This window comes from Egretta garzetta, unplaced genomic scaffold, assembly GCF_000687185.1.
Source record: "Egretta garzetta isolate BGI_Z169 unplaced genomic scaffold, ASM68718v1 scaffold86, whole genome shotgun sequence".
In the NCBI taxonomy this organism is placed as follows: domain Eukaryota; kingdom Metazoa; phylum Chordata; class Aves; order Pelecaniformes; family Ardeidae; genus Egretta; species Egretta garzetta.
In genome coordinates this window covers 1,258,496-1,280,770 of record NW_009259970.1, presented here as the reverse complement: position 1 = coordinate 1,280,770, position 22,275 = coordinate 1,258,496, and the positions used below count along the sequence as shown (strand labels likewise).

The 22,275-nt window shown below is 34.9% G+C and overlaps 1 protein-coding gene across 1 annotated transcript in view; it reads left to right on the top strand.

Annotated features, from left to right (window-relative positions):
• Positions 1-22,275, top strand: part of KCNT2 (potassium sodium-activated channel subfamily T member 2) — a 130,860-nt gene that overhangs the window by 33,852 nt on the left and 74,733 nt on the right. The window contains exons 11-12 of the mRNA XM_035895824.1: positions 18,894-19,074; positions 21,188-21,352. Of these exons, the coding sequence (XP_035751717.1) occupies positions 18,894-19,074; positions 21,188-21,352 (346 nt within the window). The remainder of the gene's footprint in view (positions 1-18,893; positions 19,075-21,187; positions 21,353-22,275) is intronic.

Genomic DNA, 22,275 nt, shown 5'->3' with positions numbered 1-22,275 from the left:
TGGAAGTCTGTGCTTCTCTGCCCTTCTATGTTGATTATCTCAGGAGCCTACAATGGCAGTTCTCCAAGAAAGATGCCTAACATTAAGTGGGATGAACTTGAAGAATGTTGGTGGATTATGTAATGTAGAATAAAATGTGGTATTTTGGGTCTACAGTTCTTGGTATGATGTTACATTTGTTGTACAGCACTCTCAGTGCTCTCAGGCGCAATCTCGGTTTATGATTTAGAGAGATTTTCTGCATTCAGAATAGCACAAAATTAAACTGTAATTCTGTCATTTAGTTTGATCAAATCCAATGATCCTAAAGTGGCATGAATTCTCAGGATCTAATGGACTAAACAGGAGGCGCAGAATTTAAATCCTAGAATATTATAGAACATTAATTGAAAGTTCTAATAAATGTAAAAAACACAAAATAAATTATTCAACCATTACAAGAATCACATGAAGTATTAAAATAATAGCAGTTGTGCTTTTCTTTCTTTGAAATAAAGCAGATCCGTCAGGAACTTGCTTGTTTCAAACAAAAGATCTCTATTTTCTGTTTTGAAATATTCCTATGCAGTGCTCTTCAAACATAAACAAATAGATCTAAAAGTAGGCCAGGTAACATACATAGTACCTTCCAAATCCATTGTATCAACTTTCACCCTACCCTTGTCCTGATTCTCGATTGTTGGAATCAGGGCAGCATGTATGAGTAGTTTTCTTGTGAGTGTATATAATTAGAATTGAGGTCTACTTCAGACACTACCTTAACACTTCCTCAAGTGATGGAACAATAAAAGGGCTCTGCAGCCTCTGGAAGGTCAGCAACAAAACATTTCTTAAAATATCCATTTGTTATTTGTGAACAAATAATCTGTAAATTCAATTACAGTTTATCTGAATTATTGCCTTCTGGGAAAAACTGGGCACATGAATACAAGGACAACATTTTCATTGACTGTGGCAGGAGAAATACGTATTGCATAGAGAGTTTATCTTTTCTTAGGTATAGAAATTTCTAAGGTGCCTTTGCTAAAATCTGCTGTATAAGAAGCATGTGAAAACAGTGTTACCACAAATAGTTGTCAATCTAGATTATTTACATGAAACACGAATTCAGATAAAATTCCTACTGTTTCTAATGGAATACGGACTTGTGGGATGGGCCACACCTTTTTCACCTTTGCTAGCACTGGGGATCATTTGCTTACATCCGTATTCTTAGTTGTTAAAGGACAAAGCCTTTGAGAAGGCTTGATGACAAAATGTAATTAAAAATTACAAAGACAAAATGTAATAAAAACCCCAGTTTGTTTCTTGGCTTAATGCCTTTGCTTATTTTTATGCAACTATTGTATTGTGACAACACAGAAATATTACCACATATAAATTTATTCTGTTTTCTTGTTGTTTTTTTTCTTTTGGTTGATAGTATGGTATTTGTCATAATACGTTTTAAAAAATATTTTTACATGCTTAAGTTCAAGAGTTCAGATCTTGAAAAAGCATATGGGTGGTTAGTGCTGTTAAAGAGTGCTGCTTAAAGAGTACAGGATAAGGAGTAACACTACTGAAAAACTGGTTAGTTGTTTGTGAAAGGCAGAACAGAAATCATGTTTATTATAGGGAGAGCAGTACGGAAGCCCAATCAGAAGTCTTTTTGGCTACCCATCAAACATGGTTTCTATGGAAACCTAGATAATTATACAGTGATTTTCATGCTATTTTAGTTATTAATTTGGTACTGACATAATATTTCCTTTGTTAATCTTTTTAGATTTTTCTACATAGCTATTTCTAAAATAATTAGGTCAGCATCTTTCCCATGCTACATGCAGGGAATTCTTTGCGTAACTGATGTAATGGAACATTTAAAACTAGACACAGAGACCATGTGAAATTAATAATAATTGTAATAGACTGTTTACTGTGGTCTGTGGAACAAAGTCATAAATGTTATAGAGTTCAATCTAAATTATCTTCTGTGTGTGAGAGATACATTTGTAATCGTCTTGTCATCTTGGCTGAAAATAAAAAAATAATCAGAAATACTAAATGGTAGCTCAGAAGGCTGCCCTTTCACAAAGCCTCTGTAAAATGGAGTGTCAACCACAGATTATTTATAAGCAAATCCTCCTATTTTTTTATATGTAGAAGAATATTAAATTAAGGAAGTAAACAATGTAATTGAGAGATTTCTATTATTTAATTGCACCCTGGAAGATGAGTCAAGGCTTGAGGTACTTGTGATCTTTTCAAGTTACAATCAAAGCTTTGATGATTTTCTAGCACAAGTTGTAGATCATTTATTAACCTGAGAATAAGTAGTTCCAAACTGAATTTAGATAAAGGTGGGCAAAGTTAAATTTGAATAAATTTGAAAGACAAAATACATTTATCCACATTTTTTGTTCTCTGTTGTTGTACCAGACAATATTTTAGTATTTCGTATGGTATGTAATGCTATATAATAAGTCAGGTAAATCGTCCCTCGGCAATTAATACAATGGCAGTTTCACAACCTAGTATTGTGTGTTGTTTAAATCAATATTTTTAATTGACACTAGGAAGAATTTTCAGCATGGCTTGCAAGACTTTACTCTTGGTGGGAGTTAGACATAAATTACTTTCCATTCTGAAAGTCCAGCCTCTATCCTGTGAATCATTTGTGATCATTCTCTTCTAAACATTTTTTTCTGCTATGTGAAGGTACTGAAAATTCAGTAATCAGAATATGCATATTTAAATAAAGGGTAAAAATAGGTTCAAAACCAAATTCCTGCCCAACAAGGAGTTAAACGTCTCTCGGGACAATTTTTCATTAAAGATGCATTGAGAATATTTGGGAGGGATACACAATATTTTGCAAAACATTATGCACCTGGTTATGCCATCAGGAGAACTATATTCGGCTTCTATTATCATGACATCTTGTAATACAGTAGAATCATAGAATCGTTTAGGTTGGAAAGACCTTTAAGATCATCAGGTCCAACCATGGTAATAACATTACCAGATACCATGACATGCAAAGGTTGTTCTGGCAGCAAAGACTAATTACCATCATGAAAGGAGGAAAAAAAGTAAACAATTTTGAGTCACGTAACATTTGGACTGTATCTCCATAGCATCCTTTCTTTAGTAATCATATTTTTAATTTTGTGGGAGATAAATAAAACCAAGCTACTGAGAATATGAAATATAAATAGTTATTTTAAAATAATTATTATTAGTTGGATTGCCAACAGGTGCAAAGCAAAACATAAAATTCCTCAAAGTTAATCTAAATCCAGTCCTATCCTTGTTCTTTTGCAGGAACATAACACAACATAGAATAATGATAAGGAATATGTAAAGTCTTACTAAAATTAGAAGTTAAATTAGCAAAGCCTGCTTTAATTTTCTGTGTCCCATTGATGTACATAAGGACAGAACTGGGGCCACAACATATAATGCCGTAATTGTCACGTGAACCCCATGACATAATAAAGGGGGATTTAGTGAAAAATCTAGAAGTGATTATCCAAAGAGCAAGGACAAATAAGGAATATCAAAGAGAAATGGAATGTCATATTCCGTTACCAAAAATGAATTACTATATTTTAATATGTGCAATATGCATTTGAGATACGCATGTCTTCAAAAGTATCAGCACATGAAAAAGATCCACAGAAAAAATGCAGTTAGAGAAAAGGGTTTGGGGACTGAGACATTAAGAGCGATGAAGGTAAACTCAACAGGTGTGCAAAGGTATGCAAATTATTAGCATGTGGATTCTCTAGTAAGCTTTCCATTGGTTTATAAACACACACGCACACATACACCTGCTGCTGAATCACAGGCTTGTAAGTAGATATCTTGTGTGAAAATCTAAATGTTACATATGCAAAATACCTTCAGAACAAGAGTGACAAGAATAACTTCGGTAAAATAAAATACTGGAATAGAAGTCGATCTGGAATACAACCAGAATCTGCAGGCTGTGAAATACTGTATCATCATGTTGGTAAAAGAAACCTTAGGTTTTGCTTTGGTTTTGGGAGGACTTCAGTAAAAGCAGGTGAAGTTCCCCTTACAGGGGCAATTTGATATATAAAATCAGTGTTAAAAAACACTGTCTTCCATCTCTTTCATTACAGGAAGGCATTACATTTCACATCCTTCATTTTATCTTTGCAGTAGAAAGAAAAACCTGATACTCACATGCTGTCTTTGAGAACATTATATCATTTTAGACAGTAGCAAAGAGAATGCCATGTGTAACAACGGATGACTAATTATGTTGAGGATGTTACTTCACCATTTAAAATTCAGTGCCTGGCAGCAAACCATCATCACTCACAATTGCTGGCTCAAAAATGCAGTTGTCATTAGCATGCAGACTTAAAAAAATATATATATCTTTCATTGACTGTTTCATTAGGCTGACAAACTATTTTACTTTACTAAAATTTGGTGTTTATGGTGGTTTCTGCTAGCACATTTAACTGTATTATTAGATGCCATCAGTTATTCTGGTTCTCTGATGAGCAGTAACTCATTATGCTGATTTGTGACCAGCATAACTAGTGATTTTTTCACTTTTATTGTCTGTTTCATTTTCCATCTGTATTCTAAGGGTGTGAAATTTAGCAAAGCTCATATTTCTCAAATCAGAAAGTGAAGAGTTAAAAAAGATGTTGATACAATTTTGGCTGTACTAACACAAGCTGGCAGGAGCCACCGGGAATTATTCACTCATGCTCTGTTTGCATTAGGCATAACTTTATGGAATATTGAAAGGACATCTCAGAGGCTTTGACAGAGCTAGGGATGTGATACGAGATGATCTAAAAAGAAGAAAGATTTTAGTGCATTCACAATAAATTTTAAAAGAAAAAAATTCTCATTTTTTCTGTTCCGTATACTTGGTATTCCATTAGAAATTAACATTTAGACAGATGTTTTTCAAACAGGTGAACACTAGAGGGGTAGACAGTCATCCAAACATAGTATCACATTTAGGTAATAAACAAATACTTGTAAAAGTTAAATGTCCATTAATTCCTCTAACTCACTTGTGTGTCCTATTCTTTCCATTAGCAATAGGGGCCCCATCCCCCATGCCAGAGCTGTCACATGCCAAAATATCATACTGAGCTTAAATAAAGTAAAGTATGCTTCATGACAAAAATGTGTCTTGTAATCTTAATCTTGATAATTGCTTGTGGACTTCAACAAAAGCCTTTATCAAAACATAGAGGTCTGTCAATTGTTTGACCTAGACGCAGCAATTAAATGTCGACTTGATGTCAGAGAGTGTTGAAGATTAATCTCTAAATGGCATCTCAGATCCAATAAATTTGTATTTCTAGCACTGTTAGCAGCTACCGGTTTCCGTCCTCCCTCTCCTCCACGAAGTAGAAGCCTGTAAATAAAGGCCCTTTAGAATATAATCCAAATAAACAGCACTGTGATTAACGAGTTCTGTACTTCCTTTGGCAATTCTAAAAAAAGTTAAAAATAGTAAATTATAATGAATTTTGTTATTTCTCAACCTCAGTAAAATATCTAACTGTATACTTATAAAGGAACTCCAATGTAAGCTTAAGGCTGAATATATGCTCCCATTCTTTGCAAAGACACAGCTATATATTTTTACGTTTGTGGAAGTTGTAAATTTCTACAATATGTTTGAAAAATTATATATGCCCTATATTAGAGTGGAAGTGCCTGAATCACTACAATAAGGAAGAAAAAATAATTTGTATTCATTTAGTAAACAGTTAAGTACAAACTGTGGGTTGACTTTGCAGACTGAAAACTTAACAACATGCATGAAATCAAATTGTCAGTTCCTTTGGGTACAGGATACCACACGTAATTACATTCCACAGCAAAGCAGTATGTTTACTAATATATTACAAAAGGAGTAGGAGATGATATAAGGGATGAGGCTATTTAAAGGTATCCAATACATTATGGTCTCCTATAGTCGCATACATTCTACTGCTTTGCTTAACTGTACAGTGTAAGAACAAAACTCTTCACGGCATTCCAATAACTTTTGAGTTACCCTTTCATATTTTCAAGACATCTATTATTACTGGCTTACATTTCTGGCAAACCTTAGTCAACTGGTGAGAACAAGCACTTGTACTTAATTTGCTTTTCACTTTAGAGTGTGTTGATATCAACAAATTAAATACAGTCCTGTATTTTGCAAGGTTGTTATCATTAGTGATGAGCAGTAAAAACAAAGTAAATAGAAATATTTTATGCAAAGAAGCTCAAAATAAAATTACTGATGAGAGGGAACAGCTACATGTGGTCATGTATCTACTTTTACTAGAATAGGATAAATATGGCAAAAAGAAGGATTGTGGGTCATGTTTCAGCTGTACTCCTTCATGTGATCGCTTTTTGTTCACTTTGCTTATATTCTAAAATGAAAAAAAACCCTGAAGAAAATAAAGAGTCAGCCAACTTTAAGGCAAACATGAAATACTTTATCTTGAATATTCAGAATGGAAATCTAATTCTAAGGGCTGTAGTGAGTATGTAGTAAGAATAAAATATTACTAAATATTCTCCATCGACTAAGCAGTCAAGTGGAAAATATGCCAGACAAAACATAGCAGAGACTAACTACATAGTGTGCTGTCAGTCCTGGAAGTCATGGTGATCTTCGTCCTTCTTCCTCCCCTGCCTTCATCTTTCCAGTACTATGATCGTTAATCCCATATTATTTTGCTGGCTACTTGAATCAGCTCCCCTCTTCACTATGTCTGCTGTTTTTTGATCATCCTGATACAGGCTGTGCTTTTCCTTTAAATGATGAGTATAATCAAGGATGCTATTTTGAGAACGTAGCTTGTTGGGATTTCATCATAAACCATCATAAACATACTTGTGATTGTTAAACAGTCACACCTCACACTTCAGAATAGTCCTGTGAGGCTTTGGATTTCACTGATTTTAGAAAGAGTTATATGCATAGATCCATTTGAATTCTAGCCAAAGAAATTATCAGACTTGAAAGTTTTTCTTCAAGCAAACACATGGTCAAAAGAGGTGGACCCAAAGAAGAAAATTCAAATGGAATTCATAAAAACTTCTATGACTTTCAGGAAGCTCTTCATCTGTTGTAAAGTTCAGGCTTTTTCAGGCAACAAAAACATTTCATTGAAAACAACATCAGATCTCCACCAGTGTTAGCAATAGTGAGGAGCAGGAGAATGATGAAATCATGGAGCTTGCTGATCAAACTAAATAAGACGCAGACAGTCCAAGGTATCCAACTCCTCTGGCTCATAGCTAGAAGAATTGCTAGGTTTCCAAGCAGAAACTCAAACTCAATGAGCCTACTTCTGCAATATACAATATAAAATATTGCTTTTATCTCCTAGCAGTTACCTCCTATAATTTTCACCCCACTAGACAATCTCTATTTAATGTTGGCCCCCTTTCTGGTATGTCGGCAAACCTAAGCATTAAGCCTGGTGCTTAATTATATCTTGTCCACAGGCCAGTTGTTTCCCTGGTCATTGCCCAAGCAAGTTCTCTCTAGCTAAGACAGTAGGTCAGCAAGGAGACAACTTCAAAGTAAAAATACTTTTCCAGTAGGAACACAAACAAGAAAAAAATATTACATGGCACACATTTTCACTTATGCTCTTGTTTTTTTTAATAACATATCATTATGACATAAAGGAGCCAAAGCATACTATATCAGTATTTAAAAAAAAAAAAAAGGATATCCTTTAAGTCACATTGTGGTTTCAACACACCCCACTGGATCTTGTACTACTCTTTTCAGTGAACTTTCTATTCATCATAAGCCTACAGATAATGTTCTAAATAGATGGAGGCTGGACATCAGTGCAATTGTCTTGAGACTGTCCATACAGCCACCCATTTAACCAGCTTGATGGACACTACCCCTGTAAAGCAGCAACATAGTGTATGCTTCCATTTTGCTCACTGCCTGTTTGAACAATCTTTCTCTGTCTTAAGAATATCATGGAATGTAGCAGCTAAATTGAGAACAAACTAACAGTAACACACACGCACAGGATTTACTAATGTTGCCCAGGTCCAGCAAACCCCACTGACAACCTGCAGAGGTATCTGTGTCACTGTTGGTCAGATTGTTCTCTACTGTTGCTTACATGGCAGTCATTCTCCCATTTAATATAATCAGTCCATCCCTTGTCACTATCCTTCACAGTCTCATGGGTTCTCCACAAAAATAAGGAAGATGATGATAGTACCCCAAGACTGGAACAAGCTGATAAGAGCTGAGAGGAATCAAAGAAATGAAGCAAAACTGTTTCTGATGTTGACAAAGAGTCTACAGCTTTGACAATAACTAGTGGCCTTTATTCTTTTCTGTACAGGTGACCTCACTGGCAAAGGTACCAACACTGACAACACCTATGCATATGAAATGATGCGATATTTGTGCACATAACAACATAAATTTCAATAATTATATTGAAAATATAATGATAACAGAGAACAGACCATCGATAAGTCAGTGATTTCACAGCGCAGCTTGACATATGAGAAGCGTACACCACAAATTTAAGTTTGGCAGAAGGGAGAACAACAGAAAGTTTCCCATTACTTAAACTCCTCACCTGTAAATGTGTGTTTCATCCAATATCCATAGATGCAGAAAACAGGTATGTCCATGTAACTTGTGACCTGGACAACAAGCCTGTCTGCTTGCTTCATTTTATAAACATAAGGGGGTTACTGCATTTTAAAACAGCACAACTTTACAAGTTAAATAATATAGAGTGCTGTTATTTTCACTAATACTTTGAATTATTTTAAAAAATAGTAGAGAATGCGCTTATGTTCATTGTTCAGCATGTTGAACAATTATTTAAAATACCATCTTTAGTTCATAGAAATACATCTACTTAAAAAGTAAATAATGCAATAATATCCAAAATGGAGCAGATTACAGCCTCATTTCAGTTGTCATAAAGCTTTTGCATTCACTGATCTATAAATATTCATCTGCAGAATGAACCCCTCATTGTAAGTGTAAACATTGTGCAATAGAAGAAGCACAACAGATCTCTATCTCTGTTTCCTACCTAATTGTAGCATTTCACAGTGGCCTTCATTTAGGCTTCTCAAAATGTTCCAGTCAGTCCATCATGTTCCATCTGTCTCCTCTTCGTATCTGCAAACCTCTCTCCTTTGTTTTCAGAAAGATTATATAAAGCACAGCAAGCAGCTGCCATGAGAAACAGATATTTCTCATCAGTTTCTAGCCAACATGTCTGGGTCTTCTATTTATTCACCCTTTAGTTTTCCAAATGCGTATTCTATTGTTTGTCTTAAGCGCTTTTCTCCTTTTCAGTGCCTATTAAAAGAATCCATGAGCTCAGTAAACATATGAAAAGCTATTCCTAGTAAATGATATTCCATGACTACTTTTTCTTGCTTTGGTTATGCATCACATACAAAAATACTGCTGTACTGAATAATCATTCTACAAACCAGACTTCCAGGACCTGGAATGAGAAGGGTAGAGTTTGTGAGGTAGACTGTGCTTCAAGGGGGCCTCAGAGCCTAAGTTCTGGCTCAGAAAAGGTCAGCTTTCTAAGATCAGTCTTAGTTCTCCATGGCTTCTAATGATGAAGATTGTCATCATTATACTGGGCAGTCCTTTTAGATAATTGCTGATGAAAACAAATGTGAATGAAAATTTCTGGGAAAAAGACGAGCTCAATGCAGAGAGTGAGGATTGGCTGCAAGAGCATATTAAAAGATTGTGAGTGAGATAGATATAAATAAGGCAAGCAGAATCAGTTTCTTCCATGTCTACAAGTAAAATTCACTTCTAACAGAGCTTGGGTATAACTCTGAAACAGAATATATTTTATGGAAATTTAAGCTAGAAAGGAAAATTTCTCCTGTGAGCTTTCCAAAGGGCTGCACCTCTCATGTCTATGGTTAAGGTGGATAAGACAAGTGGTATCTGCCATGAACCACTTGCAAGTTTTAGACCACTCCGGCCTGTATTTACTATTTGTCTGAATTTCACAGCAGGATAAGCAGTGCAAGGAAAGACCATTCTTCCTAAATATTACTCATCTGTAAATTTCTGAGAAATTAATTTTTGTTTACAGTGTTATTAACAAGAAAATATTGCAACTGAAGGAAGGTAATTTGGCTTGTCCTGAAGCAGTTGTTTTAACAGTGGCAATGAGAGCAGCAAAAAAGAGTTGCACTCAAAATGCAAACAAGTGGGAGGCTGTCAGATGTAAAAATGGATGGAAGTGTAAGGAGTGATGAATACCCTTGAGAATTAAATGAAAAGTCAAAATCAGATAAGGGGAGAATTTTGACCACCAGAACTGAAGGAAAACTAAAAAAGCCTGTCCTACAAGGAAGAAGTACGAAAGGAGAAGTTGTCAGGTTTCGAGTCTAAGATAAACCAAAATGAATACTTAACAATAAAATTAATTCCATTTGTCATTAAAATATGCTATGACTTGAGTTATGTTGAAAATGAACAAAATTATTCTATCAGTAGCTTACAGACCATATCATAATGCTGTAACAGTTGTAAGGTTGTAAATCATCTAAGATCGATCCTGTCTCAAGTGTTTGTAAAATTGTATTGAATCAACTCTTCTCCTAGACATTTTACTCCATGATCTAGCTTATATGGGAATCAGAAACTTAGTAAACTAGATATGTTGTGGACAAACTATCCAAGTAGACCGAAGCTAAGTGTTTTACCACTGCAGATGCACACAAGGGACTGCATAAACCTAATAAGCTGCCTTAAAGGAATATTGGCATCTGGAATTTTCCAGGCATTGAAAGATATTACACGTCTCAGTGAGGTCTGGAAACCACTCTTACCAGAGGCAGCTTTGATAAAGAATACATGTAAACATTAGAGAGGATACTTCAAGGTCAGGAACTGCAGGCTTGTTACATCAGTAAATGTTTGTAATGAGACTGAAGTGTGCCTAGGCTAGGATGGACACAGAGCTGATTCACCTTCCATCAGAGAAATTCTGTTCTTGGACCACAATTAAGGTATGCATACTGAATTATTATTACAAGTTTTTTTTTAATGCAGGCAGAGTATTTCAGGGAAGAATCTTTTTGTTTATTCTTTCATTAACAATCTGGTACTGCTCTCAACAGAAGCAAGGCACTGAATTAGAGGAGTCTTTTGCCTAATCCAATATGGATGTTGGCCGTTTTTTCTGTGTCAGTCCTTTTAGAAACCTTATCCATCCAACTTGAGAATCTTTTTGCCTCTTCTTACCATCTTTCTCCATCACTATCATAAAAAGGAAAGAAACAGGATGTTGGTTTGAATTCACAGTCATAGAGGATGAATATGAAGCTGGATCTCCCACATCTTCAGTAGCAGTCTAACCACTAGTGATTACTTCCCTCAAAAAGGAGCAAATAATAAAAAAGATAAAAAGTGGTGCTTCCATAATAGATATAACCTGATTTCAGAGTTTTAAAAGACTGAGTTTCCATTTCTTTATTATTGTTGGCGTCTCTTAGCCAACCTTCTATGATTCAAGATTTCGTTTAACAAATCTGGTGATTAAAATTAAAGTTTAGCATGTTTAAAATCTCTCAAGTACATAATTAAACAACTTCTATAGTGGTAGTGGTACAATACCAGACTTTGGAAATTGAATATAATTTTCCATGAGTTACCTCAAAACAAACTTAGGTTCAGACAGATATCCAAACACAGTCCTAGAGCTAGTTTGCATTTTTTAGGTTTTCTTCATTTTTATAAGGATTTTTATTACTATTTATTATTTATACTAAGAGGATAACTGTGGCCTGCACTAGGAAATGAAATGTATACCTGGTAATAATTAATACTTCTGTCTCTAATTCCTATCCTGATACTACATGCTGGGTTAGTTGCTTCTTATGCACATTTTAAAAATATTCAGATAATGAATCTTTCAATTGCTAATTCAGTTTGATCGAGGGAGTGTGGGTGGTTTGCCTAACAACTGTTACACCCTTAAAAGTGTTTCAAAACTATTGCAAGAAACATTAAGCATGATGTTCCAAAGCGTAATGTATCAGGTGTATTAAATTAGAAGTTTGCATCTGAATTTCCCAGCACAGCACATGTAATTTCTGAGTATTATAAATAGATTACTTCTTATTCCTGAGGAAGGATAGCTATGTAGTATTATGTAATTCTGTAACACCCTGCAGGTGAAGAGCATCTGGGAAGTACTGACTGCATGATTCTATTTCCTGAATAGTTACCGGCTCCTTGACTCCTCATGTGAGCAGTCCAAAACCTCAGACTCCAGCAGGCTCTTAGCTGTGACAGTATTGACTCACTGAAGTGGAATGCCAAGGCTTACCTTGTTTACCATCAAAGCTCAGGGGCAGACTGAAAGCATACAAAAATACAGATAGTTCTTTGGACTTAGAGATTGAAGTGTGCACAGACTTTTATATGGAAATACACTGAGCTGCACGTGGGACTCTGCTTGTGCAGTCTCAATGACCAGAGTTTATTGCAGCTCCACTTCTCATTTCACAAAACACAGCAGTAGGAGTAGAAAGGTCCTCACTCAGTTTCAACAAATATTTATATACAGTTGGTCATTTCATAATATCCTATTCTGCTTAACAAGATGTTCTGCAGTTTCTGGAAGTCACATGGCTTACTAGTGGAAGTTTATTTTTGTAAGTTAAGCTTTTGCAACCATTAGCGGCATACAATGTTCTGATCTTTGGGGAAGAAAAATGCTTATATTAGAAACTCTGGGTAAGCAATAATGATATCATCAAACACCATCATTTAGGATAAAGATACAGTTGGAATACAGAAAAAGGTGACCTTTCCAGCTGAAGAGAAAGTCAGAATTCATTTCTGACACAGTGGGATTGCTGTGTAGTGAGAGAAAGAGTTCTGCATCCCTACCTCAGCTTGTATTCAAAGTCCCATAGAACCAAAGACTGCTGTATTTGTAGGATCATTTGTTACCAACTAAGAATAGCAAGTATATTTCTCTACTGACTTACCTTAAAGACAGCATAACAACCTTCATCTTTTTTCCAATCAGCATTTCTCCCTCATTCCTTTCACTGTCTTGTGTGCAATTACTCAGTTCTATGTCCTGGAATTCAGTTATTCCCACAGCTTTAAAGCCTTCTATATAGAATGAAAGGTGAAAATTGGAACTTCTCATTGTAATTCTTAAATTTGATATATTATACATGATATATTGTATCCCTTGTTCTTTTCTTTGCCTCTTTTTCATTATTTACACAAAAATCAGAGGTTCTGTAAGAAAGCATTAGTTTTTTAGGTTGTGGGTAAGGTGGTTAGCAACACCTTCAACTTTTGTAGGGCCAGACTACACAGCTCAATAGCGTCTCATAGGAAGACGATAACTAAAATTCAGAGGATATTTATTATCATTCAGAAGTCACCATACAATATTTCCATATGTATGGAAACAGTATGATACAATGAATGAAAAAAATGCCACTTTAATGTCATTCCAGTTATATCAGTATTCAACGCAGAGTTTTGCGAAGTGTAAATTGAGTGTTTAATGATTCTATGTATACTAATTCTAAAAGCATTGAGAATTGCTTTTCCAATAATGTCTAAAAATAGGACAAAACTGCATCTGGCTCTACATCAGTGCCCTAGAGAAGACAGAAACACCCCACAGAGACAACTTCCAGTATGAAAAACTGTTTGTATTTGTACAAAGCAGGGCATTCTCCAGATACAGCATTAGTCCTGACATCACTGTCATTTCCAGGACTTCAGACTGGCACCAGCTTAATATTAACATCTTTGGCAAGTAGTGAGCAACTTTTGCCAATTTCAGGCAAAACCTCTATGCATTTGTCAGACTTCTAAGAGATATTATGTGCCTGCCAGAGTGAGACTGAAGTATGAACTGTTCTATAGCCACATTTTATTTTGGTGTAAAGAATAAGGAAGTTTCTTTAAACATCTTGGGTGAACTCTTCCAAGTCTTCATTTCCTTAAGCAGATAGTTACAGTCACTATAGTGGTATAAGATATGTCTCAAATGCCTGCACATGTATTTCCTGGAAAGTTAACATGGTTGTTGTCTTCAGTATTTCACTGTATTTGAATTTTACCCATAGATATTTGCTACAGTTGATGGTCTATCACCAATTTTGCTGACTGGTGGTTCATTCCAGTTTTTCTCATAAAGAATCTGTGACAGTAGCATCAGATAATTTTAAAATGGTAGTACAGAACAATCAAATAATCATAATTTAATTTGCAATTTGTTTTAACACCACCATTCTGTGGTAGGATATGTGGAAACTTTAAAGAGTTTTGGGTGTGAGAAACTACTGGGAACACTTACCTAATATTTCAGATGTAATTTCTGTAGTATATAAGCACTGAGTGTGTACACAGAATCTCACTGAACCCGATAAAATTAATCTCCATTGATTTCGACATATTAATTAGCTAGTCCCTGTAGCTAGCTACTTAAAACATAACAAAGTAATTACACAAGTTGAAGCTCAAAGCTAAAGTCCAAAGAAAAAAATGCTGTTAGTTGCTACCTGACCCTGAAAACACCTAAGCATCTCTAACTTTTGGCTTCAGCCTCTGGTGCGTTATTTTAGACCTCAAGAGATTACACCTGTAAACAATAATTTTCTCTAAAAGTAAAAATAAAAATGCAGAAATCAGACATATTTGGCAACACTGACAAATGAAAATACAAACTGATATAAAATAATTACAAACTATTATAAATAAGGATAGTTAATGTACAGTATTTGCAAATTGCTATCCAAATGGTTCTTGTTATGTGCATTTCTATGATATGCTACTGCAACATGACAAAAATCTGACTTATTTTACTCTACAGTATTCATTTCTGTCCCACATGTAGAGATAGGTTACTTGCAAACCATAGTTAGTTTTGGCACATAAAATACTCAAGCAAACAAAGATTCCTGGAATTAGAAAGAAAACTTCCAGTAAAACAAAGATTGAACTCTCAAAAGTCCAAATGATACCTAAACTAAACATGACTAATCTTCAGAGATTATATGTCACTACCTTTACTTTTTGGTTTTCAAGTGCAACGGTAATAGAGTGTTTAGAATCACACTTCTGTTCTCCATAAGTTTGTAATAAATTTTTTTATACTACTTTTAGCAGACCCATGGTTTGGGTTTCTGTGGGTTTTTTTAGTAATATTAAATCTCCTCTCCCTTAAACCAATTTTGTTTTGTTGTAACTGCTCAGATCCACTATGAAAACACAGCCTTGCTAAATTTACAGGAAACCTAAAATTGGTATAGAAAGTGCTGACTTGAGCCCTATGTTTTAATTAGGCATTTTCTTCTCCACAAGAACAAGTTGGTGTGATCACTGCCTTTGCTGAACATTCCTTTCATCCTGCAGGAAATCATTATGTTTGTTCAGGGATGACCAAGTAAATTACTGTTTCTTCATGGGATGAAAGAGGGGAAAGCAAACAAGCACAAGGAGATAAAAATACCACTGTAAAATATCAAAACAGCCAAAAGATGAAGTCTAAGTTACTGCATATTTCATTATGTCAGGAAATATGAGAAAGCAGACAAGAACATATGCTGTCTGTATTGTTACATGCTGTAGTTACGCATCTTTTTAAAACAATGCTTAACACTTATTTACAAGAAAAAAAGAAGCTGATACTACAAATCTTATAAAGAATTAGGTTATATTGAAAGATGTCTGTAAGTTGTGGGGAATGGAGGAACTAATCCATGTAGCTTCATTGACAGCCAATAAATTTCCACTGCACTCTATGCAGTGTAATCAGGTAGTCCAAATACATAGCAACATGCTATAGATGCTGAGTAATGTTTCTTTAGAGGCACTTGTGGTGAGATTAAAGTAAAATATTCTCAGGGGAGGACTAAAAGAGAGAATTTAGTAATTAGACTCCGATAAAGTCTCTTGAAAGTCACGTTTTTCTGCAGTTTTGTGATCTCTGGCTATAGTGAAAAAAAAACCAAAAGGCAAAGCAGCAAAACATCCAGTAAAATTAAGACTTGGTAACCTAATTTTAGATTTGTCATTCCGTTGTTTTCATAGTTAGGGCTTCAAGTGCAATTTGGTAGAACTGCAAATGAGGTGCAAGTAGTTCTGAGGAAAGAAATTAATTTATTCAACAAGTTGTTAGAAGAGCTGAATTTCTGCTTCAGCAAAGAAGAAATAGCTCCCATGTCTTACTGACTTTAATATTGTTAACTAAATGTGAGAAGCTCTGGCTCATGCCCAATGAGTTCAACGAGAAACAGCTTGAATCCACAACATTTTGGATCAGGCACAAAATTATTTTGATGGCTTCAAGGAATAGAAATATATAGGACTATAAGGAAGTACAGCTGATAAAATGAAATCTTGGTCTCACTAAATTTAATGAGAATTTTACTGTTCACTTAGAAGAAGCTGAAATAGTTCACGATATATTAACTTATTTCCGTTAAGCTAAAGTGTGATTGGGTGGGCTGGCTATGGAAAGTTCTTGAAGAAGAATAATAATAAAGAAAATACCTCCTTCATCAAGAGTTGTTTTCCTACCAGCAAGCGATTAAATTTTTTTTAAGGTTTTACAAAAAGAACAAAAAGTGAAGAAACAGTTCTCATTCCTTGAAAATGTAAAAAATCCCTAGGGTACCAAATTTTTTTTACATTTTAATCCGTCTTGTCAGACACAAAGGGTAAAATTGACCCTTTTGCATATACAAACACCAAGCACTTTCACAGGCATCAGCATCAGATAAAATGCATTTCTACCAAAGGAGCATACATTATATTTCAATACAAATCCTTCTGCTGATATTTAACATACTTAGTGGAGTGGTGTAATAGTCCTGTTATGTGGGAGCCACATCACTGGCTCAGTGTAATTGCTGCTTTCCTGGCCCTTGTGACCTTCATTCCTGAAGTCAAGGTTACATGCTTGAGAGATGTACCCACAAAAGACAGCTAAAGAAGAAAATGCACCAAGGTGATCAGGAATAATAACAATGAAGAATTAAAAATCCATCACCACTGTGCTTTTAAAATTACATATAGCTTATGTGAATAATGATATTAAAATAGCTTCTTTTTCCATACTTGGATGCCTTTGCAGTATACTCCATTGTTTCAAATGAACACTGGAAAAGGATTTAGTTGGAATACAGTCTTGTCTGAGACCAAAAGAAATCTTCATTAGGATAATTCCTTACAGTCCTTCTGTTAATATTTTCAGGGACAAAAATATAATTATCCTTTTTGACAAAAAAAAAAAAAAAAAAGAAAAACTGGGAACATAGTGCAATGATGGAAGATCTAGATTACAACTCCAGTGAAAAATGTGGGACAAATTGGATAGGAATATAAAAGTATCGGTTCTGACTGAAGTATGAAACTTATGCAAACAACGGGGGAAAAAAACCCCACCCTTTTTAGAACATTTTGAGATGTGTGAAAACTACAAATGCTAGAACTGTGAAAAGGAAACTGGGAATTTGATCCATATGTTCTGGAAATGCCACTGCCCACAGCTAAATTATTTTTGGAGAACAGAACAGAGAGCAGAAGAACAACTGCTAAAGCTGTTATAAACACAGGGTCTCCCTGGTGATGCAAAGATCTTACCATGGCAGATATTAACGAGTGACTATTACCATCTGGATACCATATATGAAAAAAATCATCTTTGGTATGTTCTAGAATAATTACTAAGGACTACAATATTATTTATCAATTATCTCACTAATTCTCTGAGGACAAATCATTCTGCTAACTCCAAGGGGAAAAAACATAACTCAGGGTGGTTCACACATCGATTTTCTTCATATAGGTGAATATAATTTAAAAGCCTGAACTGATCTAAGTAATTCTACTGTATATGGGAAGATCATATTTTAAGCTTGGGATGCTCTTTATCATGGTATATTTTTTCAAAGTGAACTATTTTAAAAATCTGCAACATATGAAATAGCAGTAAGACCTGTGGACAGATTCTGCTACTGCTTCTCAAAAGCAAAAGCACAACATGCTGATTACAAGAGAAATAATTACCAATTAACTTGGGCTACCATTTACTTGTTCACAGGAATGTGAGGAAGGAATGAACTTAATTGTTCTGCTATCAAAGACGACCAAGCCTTATATTTCTATTCTGTACTTTTAGCAAGCAGAATCTTCATACCAGTTGGCATCTTCCACTTTCTACCTGAAGGCTGACCCTGGACACTTACTGCTCTGACAATTCGATAGCCTGCAATTCTCACATTCAGTTTATTCTAGACAGTCAGTACCCATTTGTACCAACATTATCCTTCTAGTGTGCAACACATACTCTCATAACTAGTTCATGCTAGTAACTCTTGCCACAGAAAGGGATACAGAGCAACATCAAGAGCGATAGATTTAAAGAAAGCAGTATGTACATTTTCTTGGCCATACCAGTAAACTCTCTCTGAAAAAGTTAAAAGATGTTTATAAAAAATTCTAAATGGTGGCAACTATATACCATCTGTTTTGTTCTGGTTTAGAAAGGAATTGCATCAATCCATGATGTTCTGTATACCACCTCTCCCTCACAACAGCCACTAAGCAAAACCTAGCAACAAAGTTGTGACTAGACTATCATATTGAAATAATAAAAAAAAAAAAGAGTTTTATTACAAATTACATTTGTAAATTATATTAATAATACATTTCTGGTTTGATACTAATTTTTTATTCTTATTTGAAAAAATGACTTTGCTATGCAGTTTATGAATTCTGAAAATAAATAGTTCTCTGCACATATAATTATCAAACTTGAACTGAGCCTAAGTACAGTTTTTATTTTTCATGTCTTTATTCATTCTTTTCTACATAGTATTTGTGGAATTCAGCATCTGGAACGAGCAGGAAACAGGCTGACTCTCTTTGACTCCCTTTATTTCTGCATAGTGACATTTTCCACTGTGGGCTTTGGGGATGTTACACCCAAGATATGGCCTTCAAAGCTGCTTGTTGTCATTATGATCTGTGTTGCTCTTGTGGTGTTGCCCATACAGGTAAATGTGGATTTTTCTTCTCTTTAGAATTGTTTTTAAAACAAAAGAATAATAACTGAGATAATTTATTGCATATAAAATGTCAGAAAAAACCTCCATCTTCTGTACTTCCTGTTCTCTTTGGTTTTTCTTCCTTTTTCCTTTGTCTGTTCTCCTATAGTCTAGATTTATACTAAAAAACAGAGCACTAATAACAATTTTCAAGTGCTGGTGAAAGCTTTCTGTTCCTGTTGTACCACAGAGCCCTTCCTTCATCCTGAGACACGTGTTTGTTATTAATGGAGCAATTTAAGAAAAAAAAACAACAAACACACCAAAACCCAGTAGCCAGCACTTTCTTTTTGAGTATAGCATTTCCTCTGCAGGCTGTCCCTGTTTCTAATATTGCTTCTCCCCACTTCCTCTCTTACTCTTACAGCTCAGTGCTAACTTGAAAAAAAATCTCATTAAAACTGCAGCTCAAACAAATTGGGTTCACAGCTGTGTATGTCGGTACACACAATACACAGAGTGAACAGTACAGCTAGGAATTTTTGATGCCTACTTAAGTTTAGGCCTTCTAACAGTTTCAACAGGAAAAGGCTGATTCGTGAAAATCCAGGTATTTCAAGGAGTCAATCAGTTTCATTAATTTTGTACCAAACATTTCTCAGCTCTTAGGTGTGCCTTGATGTCAGAAATCCTGAGATTACATGGGAAGCCCTGCCAAGTTAACTGTTCCACACTTGGTGATCACCCAGACCTCGTGCCCCCAAAAGGGGATGTTGGGAGACACTGGGCATGCTTATCAAAGCGTACAGTAGACCTGCTAGACCATGAAGCTCCAGAGTTTCTCACACAGCCATAGTTTCCAGACTCTGCCTCTTTGACAGTGAACAAAAGCTTACAGTGAGCAGGCAACACAGAAATCCTGGGAGGTTGGAAGCTCAAGCTTTCAGCATTCATTTTCTTGAAATTATTTAAACATTTTAATTATACCTGAATATTTAATGTCTGCATACACAGACATATGCACTAACACAGTTATATTCCCACTCAGTGGAAATTTAGTAAAATATATATATTCTATTGAAAACTATTAAAAATATGCTTTAAGAAATTTGGAATTTCCTAGGAAATAGAAATTTCATCTTTCAGGTAGTTCTGATATACACTTCAGTCATAAGAGCTCTGGTTTACTAGTAAATAACCTGGAATCTGCTGTCCTTTCACATAAATTTACCTATTCTTAGCTACTTTATTTTATAGCTTTGTAGTGATAACGGAGCTTCATACGGTTTCCCATACACAGAATATGGGAGGCATTCTCTCCTGAGCTTTTGTGCTGTTATAATAGGAAATCAATTATTCACAATTCAGTCTACCCATCAGTTGAATGTGGGTGAGAAAAAGCAGCTATCACACAGATATATAGTTAAATTGAGCTTAGTATTAAATGCATATTACTTACAAGAAGCTTTGAAATGGTGTTTGTATGTTTTATTATGGATTGTTACAATATCACTGATTGTTACAGTATTCTCTTCAGTTTAAAGGATTCTAAGTAGTAGAGCAAAATTTACTGTTAGCCTGCATATATTGTTCAGCTGGCAAAGGCAAATTTGTGGTATTAATAGATGCTGTGTATTTAAGTTGTATCTAAATTTATAAGACAGGCAAGAGAATATACAGAAGGTCACCTTGAGAACATTATAGAATATCTGAGAAGAGTTATTGCCCAAACTAAGTAAAATGATCCTTCTATCTGAGTATATATACTCACAGTATACACTTAAGCGTGTGAAAATTTAATGTTTCATTTGAGGACAGCATTTATGTCACATGGCATGGGAAAAAGAGAGCTCAGAGGTATAAAATGCATAAAGGAAATAAGGTACAGCCTTCATTCTTTTCTAAAATCTTAAGATTTACAGTAATCTCATGATGTGGTATAGACTGGCTCTACTGCCATGTTTTTCAATCCTCCTGTTATTCATCTCACACACTAGAGAACTTTTTACAAAGAAAAAGGCATCTTTTCATGAGATGAACACTGCAACACTGTGAAGTCATGATACGGCTGTGTTGCACATCTGCTTGTCTATATTTCACTGACAATTGGCATCTCTTGCAGTTTGAACAGCTGGCGTATTTGTGGATGGAGAGACAAAAGTCCGGTGGTAACTACAGTCGACACAGAGCTCAGACGGAAAAACATGTTGTGCTGTGTGTTAGCTCTCTGAAGATTGACTTACTTATGGATTTCTTAAATGAATTCTATGCTCACCCAAGATTGCAGGTACGTACAGTGAAAAAAAAAAAAAAAGAAAATAAACTCAAAACACTGATTTTTTGCAGACAGCCTTCTGAAATGGTCTTTAATTTGTAAAACTGAATTTGGGAATAGCTGACTGAATTTGGAATCTGTAATTGCAATAAGCAGCTGAGATGTATGGAGACATTAATTTTAAATAGACTAAATAGATAGAATTACTGTCTTGTTGAATTATGCCAGTCCTTTTAGAAACAGATATTTCCATGCAAATTCCTTATATTCTACCTGAAAATAGAAAATAAATGAAAACTATTCAAATTATTTTTTCCTGGTTTTTTGGGACTGGATCCCAAAGTCTTCACAAGTCTAAGCATCCTTTGGTTTTCGCTTTTTGCTTTGTTTTTTGCCAGTGTTAGGAAGAATAGAACCTTTTGGTATTGTTGAAATTAAGAAACAAATAGATGTACTTTAAAGGACAAAGACCTTGAAAGATTACACGAGATTTTCTTAGTGTACACACACATATTCCCTAGCTAATGCAAACAGATGTCATATGACTTGTTTTGATAATATAAAAGCTTATTTATATGAGATGGCAATTTAGATTCATTATCATTAGCTTTGCTACAGACCATTTATTTTAGTAAATCTTCTCTATGTCTTTTATGAAGTTACCTGTGGTACAATGCTTCATTAACGAGTGCAAAAAAATCAGAAAAATACAATCCTCAAATTGCTGAGTAGCAATTTGACAAATCCCAAATCCAAAATATTCCCAAAAATAATTATCTAGAAAGAGGCATAAGCAAATGCACAAAGAAATCCAGTTCTTTATAGATGCAAACACAAATCGAAATCCAAAATTTAGTTAACTAGCCTGAAGAATGAGTCAGGCTCTGTGATACACTGGAGACAAAGAAGAAAAGTCCTAATGCTACTTATGTAGC